Genomic DNA, 13,507 nt, shown 5'->3' with positions numbered 1-13,507 from the left:
ATCGCGTTATATCATCGCCTATTGGTAGCTCTTTGTCTTCACAAGAAACATTACATTTTCCTCATTGGCAGCCAGGGGTCGTTTTTACACTTTTTCACAGAATGGACAGCACATACCACGGTCTTTGGTATACCAGTCATGGACCACTGGTTGGGATGGGGGGAAAACTTAATGGGTCCGCCGTAGAGGTTTGATCCTATGACCCAAGCACCTTATGTGCTTGCTGTACAGACTGAGCTAAATCATACCCCTGGTCGTAGCCCAGTGGTAAAGTGCTCGCCTAATGCGCGCGGTCGGTCTAGGGTCGATCCCCGCCAGTGCACCACGACTGGTATATATCAAAGGCCGTGGAATGTGCTATATTGTCCGTAAGATGGTGCATATAAAATAGTCCTTGCTGCTAATGGAAAATTGCAGCGGGTTATCTCTCTAAGACTATATATGTCAAAATTACCAAATGTTTGACCCCCAATAGCCGATGATTAACCAATCAATGTGCTCTAATGGTGTCGTTAAACAAAACCAAACAAACATTTTGTTGTATATAGCGACCTGTACACGTACATGAATTGTAAGTAGTCTGGTTCCAGTCTGATTGTTTTTTTTGTGTTTTTTTGTTGTTTTTTTGCTAACTTAGATTATTGGCAGCCATTTAAAATGTTAAGATATTGTTGCTAATCTCAGGAGAGTAAAGGGGGTGCGAGTGTGACAGCTCACCTTAAACGGTGAGAACTGCGCCTTCTCCGTCACCTCCCTCCCTATAATTAGAATTTAGCACTGCGTTTTATGAGTTATACGTACTTCACAATTGCATTGTATTACAGATCATATATAAGGTGTTTTCTCATCCACTTACAATCTATGAGAATTTTTTTAATACTCTTGGACTGACGAATAAACAAAAATACATATTCCATCTATTGTACTTTCCACGTAAGCTGAAGGGCCGTAGCTAATAGAAACAAACAAAATCCTCTTCTTAACCCTTTGAGGAGTTTTAGGTATGTGCAGAATTCATCTGCCCCCTCCCCTAAAAAAAAAAAAAAAAAAAAAAAACCCCACAAAAAACCAATACTAGCTACGGCCCTGTATACAGTTTATAAATAACATTTTACACCTTTGGAGAAACGTGTAATCTTTACATAGAGCGCACAAATGTATGACGTAAACCGCATATTCTGGTGTTTGCACATTGCCGTTATGAATCGCAACTGCCCTGTTAAATCTTAACGGTACATCCTTGTAAAAGAAATTCACTGTTACATAATGCATTTGTTTCGTGATCATAGCTCCATCAAAAACACGTTCACCTGAGGAAGATTAGGCATAGGCGAAATCATAACCCTCGTATAATAGAGGCATGTTCTGGGGCTTGATTCACTAAACTCTCGCAACTTTGCGATCTCGCAGTGCAGTGCTAAACGACTTGCAAAGAGGATGCTTTGTTGTCTAGCAGAGCCTAAGAATTAGGCCCCTGTGCCCCGTTCCACGAAGCGATCTTAGCACTAAGATCACCTTGGTCCTTAGACTGTTTTTGTTTTTTTATGCCTAACGTTAGATGAATGTAATATGATAGAAGACAAAAGTATCAGTCGGCCTCCCGGAAACACCACCGTATTACTGGGGAGATTTATTTTTGGTTTGTGACAGAACTAAATGGGAAGAAACAGAAACAGATTCAAGAGTGGAGACATGTATCTCATCACATCAATTTCATTTATGCAAATATCTCTTTGAACGATATCATTTGATAACAGTAAGTACTGACTGACCAATGTAATCTAGTGTGTTTTTATGTAAAATATTTGTTTTTTTTAATTGATATGGCCTGACGATATATATTTTCATATGATGGCGTATCTTTTGTTTTGATGAACAATCTAACTTAAAAGGGATTTTCTTGAATTTGCTGCCCTTGTAGCACATTTCCTATTAAAAGGGCCTTTTTAACGTATACCAAATACGTATTAAATGTATATTAAGCGACAAAACTAATAAATACATAGTTTTAAAAAATTAATTAAAAAACAAACACAATCCACCCCCACCCCCAAACACAATTTTATATATATATATATATATATATATATATATATATATATATATATATATATATATATATTAAAGAAAAGAAAAGAAAAAAAAAGAAGAAAAAGTTAAAAAGTGTTATTTCGGACAGTGTTATGGAATAGACCAAAAAAACCCCATCACACCCCTTCCCCTAAAAACAAAACACAAAAAAACACCCCAAAAAAATCCCACCTGAATGTTGCGATTTTGTTATTTTATTTCGGGCTAACAGACTTATGTGAATAGCGTTTTTGTTTAATTAATGTCATCCTATATGATAATTTACACTTTGTGGATTATGTACATGATATTTGATTTTACGCGCGTTTCTTTTGTCGCTCACTTCATGGTTTTCCTTAGATTATCGGTGTATGTGTTTCTGGTCGTCCTCATATTTGTAGTGGCTCAAACTATTTTCTTTTCTTACGTACGAAATGATTGCACGGTTCAATCCAGTTTGAAGCAATACGGGCTAAAACATTGTACAATAGGACGACCAAAACATATTGCATTTATGCCTCGGTCACAAATGCAACGGTCGCCGTGCGGTGGTGGTGGTGGTGGTGTAACCGTACGGCGTCCTGGCATCCGCGACATCGGGAAAGAATCGTAGGGTTCTCCAAAAAAATCTTTGCCATGGTCACATTAGATACGGTGTGTTTACGAGAATCCTACGGGCTGACACATTTTTTCGGGGCATCAAATCTTAAGGACATCGTAAGGGCATCGTAAGTTGACCTTACGGCCACCGTAAGGTCACCATACGATGCCCGTACGTTGTTCCGACATCGTAGGACCTTCCTGCGATGTCTCCAGAAACCTCAAGGTCACTTCAAGTCCATTTCTGACCCAGAGCAGACTTCTGGCTATCCAGAGCTCGCCCCCGGGGACAGACAAGCTCTAGTGGCAAATGAGCATATAAATAATTTACCGGAACCCGAACCTCAAGGCCGCTGCAAGGTCACCTCAAGGCCGCAAGGTGCCCCTACGATATGTCTGCGGTGGGTTTCTGATTTTAAAAATCGTACGGTCTTCAAAAACTTATAATTCCCCATTAAAAGTTTCCGATGACCCTATGATGTCCGTAGGATGTCACCGATGCCCGTAGGATATTCGTAGGATATCGTAAAAAACACACATCGTACGGGAATTTTACCCACTTACGATGCATTTGTATGCGTTTGACTCAGGCATTAAGAGAGCTTAAACAAGAAAATATATTTATATTACAACAACCTTTCTATTGACAGAATATCATGACGGATAAAGCAAAGACAAGTCATACCCGTATAGTAGCATGTGACGTCACACGCATAGCTACATTACAAAATCGTTCATTTGACCTCTAGGTCATCGTACAATGTGGCTGAAATAACAGAAATAATAGCTGTTTCACTTAAATTTTATGGTCTGCAGGATTAAGATAATAACTAGGCTAATGATGTCGGATAGCGGCTTTATCCTGTTCAGGCCGAATGATAAATTACCCATTCTTACCGTCACAGGATAAAGCCAATACCCGACGTCATTAACTAGTTATTCTCTATTTACACATTTAATGTTAATCGTTAAAAAGGCTCCGTTAGCAGAGCCGATTTATCCTAGTAGCACATAATTATAGCACGTGCTACAGGTCCCGCGATTCAGAGGGCCCCGCGGAGATGTGTATATTTATTTTCCCCAGGTCATTTCCCCCCCCCTCTCCCTGAGGGGGTTACAAAAAATATATATCCTGGGAAGGAGGCCCCGCGGATCCTTAAACCGACTCTGTCCGTTAGTCACAATCATCTTACAAGGACACAAACTTCAGGATATTCTCTTTCGTCATACGTGTTTATTTAAATTATATATATTTTGTTCATTCAAGTTACACGCTTATAGACTAGGACCAAATGACAGCTGTTCATTTTGTGATTATTATTTTATGTTTGTAACTTAAGATTGCCATCTCTTTAGTGATAATGTGCGTGTAAATGATACCAGGCCTGATGCTTATAAAGCTTTTAGAGTCGAGACTCGAGACTCTTAATAGAGTCTGAGACAGTAATGTCATGACAATGCCATACAAATCGGATGTGTGTGACGTCATTAGAGATTGAGTCTGGACTCTAAAAGTTTTATAAGCACAGTCCTAGTTGCAATATGCTGTATATTATGTACATATTAAGTATGTTATTTATAAGACTGTCAGGATATTATGTATGTATATATATATCGGCATGATTCCATAACGATGTACATTCTCCTTGATATATTGTATACCATTACCGTGGTTATGTTTGTTATTAGTTTAATTTAAACGTTGCGTGCATGAAACGAGAGACGTTGGTTGTGTGGTTAAATCTTTAGATTTGGACAAACTCTCTGGATAATAAATTTTGGTAGAAAACAGTTCCATTTGTTTAGTTTTTGTGATATAGTGATAAAGTGCTCGCTTGATGTGAGGTCGGTCTGGGATCGATCCTCGTCCGTGGGCCCATTAGGCTAGTTCTCGTTCCAGCCAGTGCATCACGACTGGTATATCAAAGACCGTGGTATGTGCTATCCTGTCTGTGGGATGGTGCATATCAAAGATTCCTTGCTACTAATGGAAAAATGTAGCGAGTTTCATCTCTGAGACAAACAAACTTTAACTGTGATACATTTGCATGTTTCTTGATTATGGTTCGTTAAGCTTAGTACGGGAAAATTAGGATGGGATGTAGTGACTTAAGCACTGAGCTTTCCCCTTAAACCAAAATTATAGACCGCCGTGTGTATAGTCAGCCCCAATTAGCTGAGGCTATATACACGGCCACCGTATATATAGTCACTTTTGTGGGAAGGAAAGAAGGAAATGTTTTATTTAACGACGCACTCGACACATTTTATTTACGGTTATATAGCGTCGGACATATGGTTAAGGACCACACAGATATTGAGAGAGGAAACCCGCTGTCGCCACTTCATGGGCTACTCTTTTCGATTAGCAGCAAGGGATCTTTTATATGCGCCATCCCACAGACAGGATAACACATACCACGACCTTTGATATACCAGTCGATGGGCACTGGCTGGAACGAGAAATAGCCCAATAGGCCCACCGGTGGGGATCGATCCCAAACCGACCGCGCATCAAGCGAACGCTTTACCACTGGGCTATGTCCCGCCCCTAGCCACGTCTGTGTTAAGTCATGTGATCACAAAGGTGGCCGCACCTATGGTGGCTTTCTTTTCAGAATTCTGCTTTGCTTACAATATTTAGCACGACGTGTGTATGGTAGCCGACTGGACGTGTACGCAAAAAGATCATTGCGTTATGCGGTTGTCGGCAGTGCAAATCAAAATAGAAGAAGCGACCAGAACGATCGGAAACTGTTTAAAAGGCCTTGAGTAGATTCCTGCGACAAAATGCAAAATAGCCCACTGGCTCCACTTGTGAGTGTGGTGGAAAGGCGATCCTAAGAAATGTAACACCACTCCCAATGAGCTTATAAATCACTTGACAAGACCAAGCGGTTCATATACCATTTACCGCACAAATGTTGATGTTCTTGTTGAAAAAAAAAATATTCAACGACAAACTCAATACTTCTTTAATTTACAACAATATGGCGTCGGACATATAGTTTTAAAGGACGGCGTGGGTAAAGAGAAAGAAAAGCCGATTTCGCCAAGTCATGACCTACCCTTTTCGATTAGCAGCAAGTGATCCGTTACATGCACCATCCAGGACAGGATGGTACATACCACGGCCTTTGTTACTACGCCAGTTGTGGTGCACTGGCTGTAACAAGAAATAAACCAATGGGCGTTCCGATGGAGATCGATCCTAGATCGATCGTGCATCAACTGAGCGCTTTACTACTGGGGTACGTCCCTCCCATTGTTAGAAATGAATTTGTGTCGTGGCTCTGGATCCAGCACCTTACAGCCTTAAATACGATGGCTCATTATACCTAACCACACCACCATCAAACCTGGTATCCACGGGCGAATATATAGGAAGGAGTGGTGAGGAAGGGGGGGGGGGGGGGGGGGTGCAAGAGAGTACCAACCCTCCACTTGAGATGTCACATTCGGGGTTTTTTTCCAATCACAGTCTAAAATTGTATGGATGATTTATCCATTTTATCGTGTAAACTCCAGGTTACCAACCCACCCCTTCAGATGTCAAATTCGGGTTTTTCCAATCACAGTCTGAAATTATATGGATACGTTATCCATTTTATCGTGTAAACACCAGGGTACCAACCCACCCCTTCAGATGTCAAATTCGGGTTTTTCCAATCACAGTCTGAAATTATATGGATACGTTATCCATTTTATCGTGTAAACACCAGGGTACCAACCCACTCCTTCAGATGTCACATTCGTTTGTTTCCAAACATAAAGTCTGAAATTATATGGATAGGTCATCCATTTTATCGTGTAAACACTAGGGTACCAACTTAATCCTACAGATGTCATATTGTGATTTTTGTTTTCCAATAACAGTCTGAAATTATATGGATAAGTTATTCGTTTTATCGTGTAAACACTAGGGTACCAACTCACCCCTTCAGGTGTCATATTGTGATTTTTGTTTTCGTGTAAACACCAGAGTACCATCCCACCCCTTGAAATGTCACATTCAGGTTTTTTCCGAATCACAGAGTTTGGAATTATATGGATAGGTTAGCGCTATTTTATCGTGAAAACACCTGGTTACCAACTCACCCCTTGGAATGTTACATTCGTTTTCTATCAATCACAGGTGTGTCGTTAAACATCTAATCCAATCTAATCTAATCTACCAATCGCAAAGTCTTAAAATTATATGAAAAGGTTATCCATGTTATCGTGTAAACACCAGGAATGCTTTTAATTACCAGAATGAAATATATATATAACCTTCCACCGACCCGACCGATCTCAAGGGTTCAAGAGGTCCCTTTTCGGAATCCTCTACCTTCCAAACCCCACTAAAATCCGAGATAAGTCCGCTCTTGTGTGCCCGGTGTTTCTCGTCCGATAATCGACGCTATTCGATGACTATAAACAAGAGCAAGAACAAACATCTCGAAACATCTGAACCCCAGACCCTTTCCTCCGATCAAGGTCGGTTCACTTGCTTCATACACAGCCAGCAATAAAACATCCTATTGCAAGCACTTGGCGACACTAATGACGCTTGACCCCGAGGGATTCCAATATATCTAGAGAAACGCTATGTGCTTTCACCAGATTTATTCGCCGACCTGTTCGCTTTATCCATATAAATTACGGCATTGGTATTGCATTTGTGACAGTCGCTTTCGAATGAACTTTATTGAGTGGGCGCACAAATAAATGCATGTTCATTCATTCGCGACTTTGGCACCTACGATTGTCTGCAATACGATCGCGTGTGATCGTCAAATCGGTTTTGGTCTCATAGCCGCAATTCATCCGTTTAGGACGTAAACAATTATTATTGTTTATGCTCATTGGATCTGTTACGTTATTGATATTCTGCTTTTTTCCCCTCCAGAACTAAATTAAACGAGAGATGGGGGAAGGGGAAGAAAGTAAAAATAAGAAGAAAGAAGCAATATTCGGGGCAACACAAGACGTTTGTTTTGTTTAACGACACCACTGGAGCACATTGAATAATTAATCATGGGCTATTGGATGTCAAACATTTGCTAATTCTGACTCGTAGTCATCAGAGGAAACCCGCTACATTTTGTCCTAATGCAGCAAGGGATCTTTTACATGTACGTTCCCACAGACAGTAAAACACATACCACGGCCATTGTCCAGTTGTGATGCACTGGTTGGAACGAGAAAAACCCAATCAGCTGAATGGATCCAACTAAGTACACTCCTGTTTTATTAATGAATGAATTATTTCACCATATTGTCAAAATAAAAATGTTGAATTCTATACTTTAAATCTGCTCTAACATTAGCCATATGAATCCAGACTCCTGGAGTGGACCCATTGGGCTATTTCTCGTTTCAGCCAGTGCTCCACAACTGGTGTAACAAAGGCAATAGTATGTACTATCCTGTGTGGGATGGTGCATATAAAAGATCCCATGAAGTGGCGGCAGCGAGTTTCCTCTCTCAATATCTGTGTGGTCCTTAGCCATATGTCTGACGCCAAATAACCGTAAATAACATGTGTTGAGTGCGTCGTTAATTAAAAAAACATGTCCTTCCTTCCCGACCCCTGGAGGGGCTGGACGTAGTCCAGCGGTATTTAGCACTCGCCTGGTGTGCGGTTGGTCTAGGATCGATCACCGTCGGTGGACTCTTTGGGCTATCTTTTGTTCTTGCTGTCCTATCTGTGGGAAAGTGCATATAATAGATCCCTTGCTGCGTTAGGAAAACATGTACGAGTCAGAATTACTAAACTGTTTGACATCCAATAGTCGATGATTCGTTAATCAATGTGCTCCTGTGGTGTCGTTAAACAAAACAAACTTCTTCTTCTTCTTCTTCTTCTTCCCAACCCCTGGAGATAAGTGCGCGTGCGCCCGTTTTATCATTCTTAATAATTTCTGATCAGCCATAATAATAATAATAATAATAATAATAATAATAATAATAAGTAGAGGTTGCCATGGTGGTCCATTGCCGTAGACGACTTACCCGTGCGTAGAGGTCCTGGGTCACAGTGGACACACGTGGTGTACCTGGAACGTCCTTGCTATGGCCGACCTGGATTCGCCTGCTTGTAAACGACTAATATCATTGTTTCGTCGTGCTTCACTCAGTCACTGCATGTGTTTGAGATGTTGTGCCGAAACCAAAGTACCGTAATCGAAAGCCCAGTATTTTCATATCGCACGTATAGTATATATGTTTTACGTGAAGAACACGCACGTGCACATGGGGCCTATTTTTGTTTTCAAATTAGAACGATTGTGTTCTGTATTTCATGCTGGCTGCGCTTTGTCGACTGTATCAAAGGCAATGTGTTTGGATCACCAAAACGGCATTATATTCATGATCTGTGCATCGTTATGTGTAAAATTGTTATATATATTAATAAAATTAAGCATTGTGCGTTTCCTTTTTCGAGAGAGTATATTAGCTTATCACAGGTCAGCATAACCATGTCGAATTTTAGTGTGTTAATACTCGTTTTAGTTGTAAGCATGTTTATTTTTATTTATTTTAACGACACCACAAGATAACATTGGTTTATTAATCATCGGCTAAATTTATACTGGATGTCAAACATTTGGTAATTTTGACATATACTATATGTCAAAATTACCAAATGTAATAGTCATAGAGAGGTAACCCGCTACATTTCTCCATTAGTAGCAAGGAATCATTTTTATGCACCATCCCACAGACAGGATAGCACATAACATGGCCTTTGATATACCAGTCGTGGAGCACTGGCTGGAACGAGAAATAGCCCAATGGGCCCATATTGTATAACACGTCCGTGGGCTTAGCATGGATACGCATAGGCGTACGAGACAGGGGGGATATTCGGGCAAAATGTTCTAATCTGAGACCTTTTTACCACGTATTTCCATCATTCTCCCAGCAAAATTAGTTGTAATCCATGTAAAAGTGCGTAGTGATTCGTCTGCAACCATATATAGCTGTTTGGTTGTAATGCTAATATGAATAAATGTTGTTATCCAGATTTGGGCATTTTCGTTTAATTCCAGTCTGCAAAAATGAGAGCCCATACGCCTATGTGGATACGAATTTATCATTATCCCATCTAAATAAAGACAAAATGCACATAGCGAGAAAATATTTATTAAAGGTTGTCTGTCCTTATGATTTGATATACAATGTCAATGAAATTACAGCCAAACAATTTTAAAAAGTATATTACATAATAAACGACGAGATATACGAGTAGCGTTATAGAGGTTCGTATCTGTATTTATTTTCAAAAATAGACTATATATTAGACGTCAAAAGACGATTCGCTAATGCATTTTCCACATAATGATTTGTCATTGTTGTTGCCGCAGTTGTTAACAGCCATATAATTCTAAAAGCAAGATAAAAGATAAGGTTTGTTTTACTTAACGACTTACCACTATAAAAAAGATAGAAATGTTTTATTTAACAACGCACTCAACACATTTTATTTACGGTTATTTGGCGTCAGACATACGGTTAAGGACCATACCGATATTGAGAGGAAACCCGCTGTCGCCACTCCATGGGCTACTCTTTTTGATTAGCAGCGAGGGATCTTTTATATGCACCATCCCACAGACAGGGTAGTACATACCACGGCATTTGATATACCAGTCGTGGTGCACTGGCTGGAACGAGAAATAGCGCAATGGGGCCACCGATGGGGATCAATCCCAGATCGACCGCGCATCGAGCGAGCGCTTTACCACTGGGCTACGTCCCGCCCCGACTTACCACTAGAGCAGATTGATTAATTAATCATCGGCTATTGTATGTCAGACATTTCGTAATTATAACTCGTAGTCATCAGAGGAAACCTGGTACATTTTTCCTAATGCAGCAAGGGATTTTTTATATGTACCCACAGACAGGAAAGCACATACCAAAGCCTTTGACCAGTTGTGGTGCACTGGCTGGATCGAGAAAAAAATGTAATGAGCTAAGTGGATACACCGAGGAGGTTCGATCCTGCGACACAAGCACCTCAAGCGAGCACTCAACCAACTATGCTAAATTCCGCACACACCCCACCCCCATTCCACCCCACACACGCACACACAACTCGTCACACGGGAGCTGACGTAGAGAAATCTTAAACTCTAATAATAACTGTATATTTAACATGTAAGCGGACAACTGAAGCCGATCACAGTGAACGGGGAATAACTCTTGTCACATTTTCTTTTTTTTACCGTGATCTCCCAACATGCAGCAAATCAAAGGTCGTGGTATGTGCTATCATGTCTGTGGGATAGTGCATATAAAAGATCCCTTGCTGCTAATCGAAAAGTGTAGCCCATGAAGTGGCGACAGCAGGTTTCCTCTCAATATATGTGTGTCTGACGTCATATAACCGTAAAATAAAATGTGTTGAGTGCGTAGTTAAATAAAACATTTCCTTCGTTCGTTCGTTCCTTCCTTCCTTCCTTCCTTCCTGAAGCCGATCACAGTGCACGGGGAATAACTCTTGTCGCATTGTTTACAGTAATCTCTCAGCATGCAGCAAATATTATTTACAATTACAACAATATGGACAATTTCCCAAGTCTGTGGATCGACAAACTAATGGAAAATTATGCCAAATTTGGTCTGGCGGTACATATTTCGGCCCCAAGATTAAGTCAGAGTAGATTAGAATTTTTTTTAAATAAAAAATAAATTACAATTCGCCACTTTATTACAAAACGACAATCTACAGTTACTACATTGTTTAAAATTGTATTTGATAGCTTGATAATGTAACCCACTTTTTTAGTTAGTGTTTTTTATTTTTTTTGACATTTGACACAGAGACAATGACATCTGTTTGGGTTTTTTTGGACATTACAAACATGGATGATGATGAGATGAATGGTGAAGCCGCAGTATTTCCATTTCGGTATGGGACTACTTCACAGGGTAATGCTCCACGCTTGCTGTCAGTTGAGCTATCTCGGTATCACCCGAGCCCGGGTTACACGGAACCTGCAGTGCATGCCGGGTAATCATTCCCCATGTAGGGTCATACACTCGGGAGACACACCCATAATCGCACCCGTGAAGTGGGTGAAACTCAATGTATGTGGCCTTACACCTACCCATTGAGCCTAGCGGGTCACTCACTCTAGGATGGAGCCGGTACTGGCATGAAACATACCCATTGTCTCAGGTGGGATACGAACCCTGTACCTACCAGCCTCAAGTTCGATGGCACCACCGAGGCCGGTGACCCAATCTTATGTCGAAATTTGTACCAGCTCTACCGTGCCTTTCAGTTGTTCCTCCAGTTCTTTTATTCGTTTTTCACTCTGAAACAATAATAATAATCACAATGTAACTTGATGCAGATGCAATAGTAGCTTATCATCTATTTATATTGTTACGCAGATAAAGGAGCAGGTGAATCGTGTTGGTTTTTTAGGTGGTTTTTTTTTAAAGACAACTATAGTAACAGTATTCCAAAGTAGTCTTCAGATACCAATGTATATGGATCACAATACTACCACGGCCGTAGCCCCGCTCCCCCCCCCCCCCCCCCCAAAAGAAAAAATCCGGAAAGCATTATAGAAACTTCAAGAAAATTCTCTTCTTGACTGTTTAAGGAGTTTTAGACTATTAACTACTCAGTTGCCCCCCCCCCCCCACCCCAAAACAAAAAATCCTAGCTACGGCCCTGACTACTGTAGCCAGTCAGAACTGATTTAACTTGTAGGTTATGCAGTGTTGAAAGGGGTAGGGGCATCTACCATAATTATATTGGAAAAAACAAAAAACAAAAATTCTTGCATCTAGAACTGAATGACATATTGATAGTGTGTTTTCTGCATACTGAGGTGTAATGCGAGTTGCTTCCCTTTTCATATCCTTTTGAAATAAAGAGAGGTAATATTTCAAGCTCTTTTTTCAACAACAATTTTTAAGCATTTTGATTTTGTTTTCAGTTAGTGGGCGTGTGTGACCTTCATCACATCCTTACAACTATTCCTATATTGGATCGAAGTGTTTAAAATGCTAGGGTAATCCTTGGAACGATTTTAACACACACGATAAGGCAATGATACTGTGTATTTGATGCGCCAATCATTTCTTCATTAATTAACGAAATTAGCTGACATAGTTATATCAACAGTTATATCCAAACGAACGTTAAAGGGACATTCCTGAGTTGGCTGCAATTTTTAAGTTGTTATCGACTAACAGAGACATTTTAACGATTGTAATTACATATCAAATATACTCTTTCAAAATAGAAACGCTTGGGTGATAGGGAAAGAAGAAAAGTGTTTGATTTTACAAAATATCGGGGTTTTTTTGTACAATGTTGCTGAATGACCATGTTTGTTAATGTTCCTAGAATGGGACAGCATGCCCAAATGCACCCTAAAACAAATTTAACGCACGTTGTGAGACAATTGCAGGAAATAGGCGTGAAAAGGTCAGATTTTGGCGAATGCACGTAAAAACTCGGGGGGTGGGGGGGGGGGGTAGTGATGGGTATTTAAAGCTGCAATGATGCCTCATTTCCATTTCGACGTAGATGAGTTACAAGATGCCAAGACTAAACCTTCCGAATCGAAACATTGCAATAGGCCGCCTCCAGTTAGGTAAATCGCAGTCAGCAGTCGCACGCCACATGAACGTCCATCAGAGCACCATTTCACGTCTCTGGGACAGGTACCAGCAGTTTCAATCAGCTGAAGACCGGCCGAGAAGTGGAAGACCTCGCATAACAACTGCAGCACAAGATCGCTACATCCGGGTTCTGCACTTGCGTCACCGAACTGCCAAAGCAACGAATACTGCTGGACGCATACCTGGTTTGAGAAGGGTGTCT

General features: G+C 40.5%; 1 protein-coding gene across 1 annotated transcript in view; it reads right to left on the bottom strand.

Moving 5' to 3' along the window:
- Nucleotides 1-660: 660 nt before the first annotated feature.
- The window catches only part of LOC121369835 (gamma-aminobutyric acid type B receptor subunit 1-like), a 54,995-nt gene continuing 42,148 nt past the window's right edge, over nt 661-13,507 (bottom strand). Inside the window, exons 15-17 of the mRNA XM_041494911.1 lie at nt 11,928-11,981; nt 2,847-2,970; nt 661-758 (exon numbers count right to left, since the gene is read on the bottom strand). Coding sequence (XP_041350845.1) covers nt 661-758; nt 2,847-2,970; nt 11,928-11,981 — 276 coding nt within the window. The remainder of the gene's footprint in view (nt 759-2,846; nt 2,971-11,927; nt 11,982-13,507) is intronic.

This window comes from Gigantopelta aegis, chromosome 4 (genome assembly GCF_016097555.1).
Source record: "Gigantopelta aegis isolate Gae_Host chromosome 4, Gae_host_genome, whole genome shotgun sequence".
In the NCBI taxonomy this organism is placed as follows: Eukaryota; Metazoa; Mollusca; class Gastropoda; order Neomphalida; family Peltospiridae; genus Gigantopelta; species Gigantopelta aegis.
Note: the sequence above shows the minus strand (reverse complement) of the source record. Positions and strands in the feature narration are given on the sequence as shown.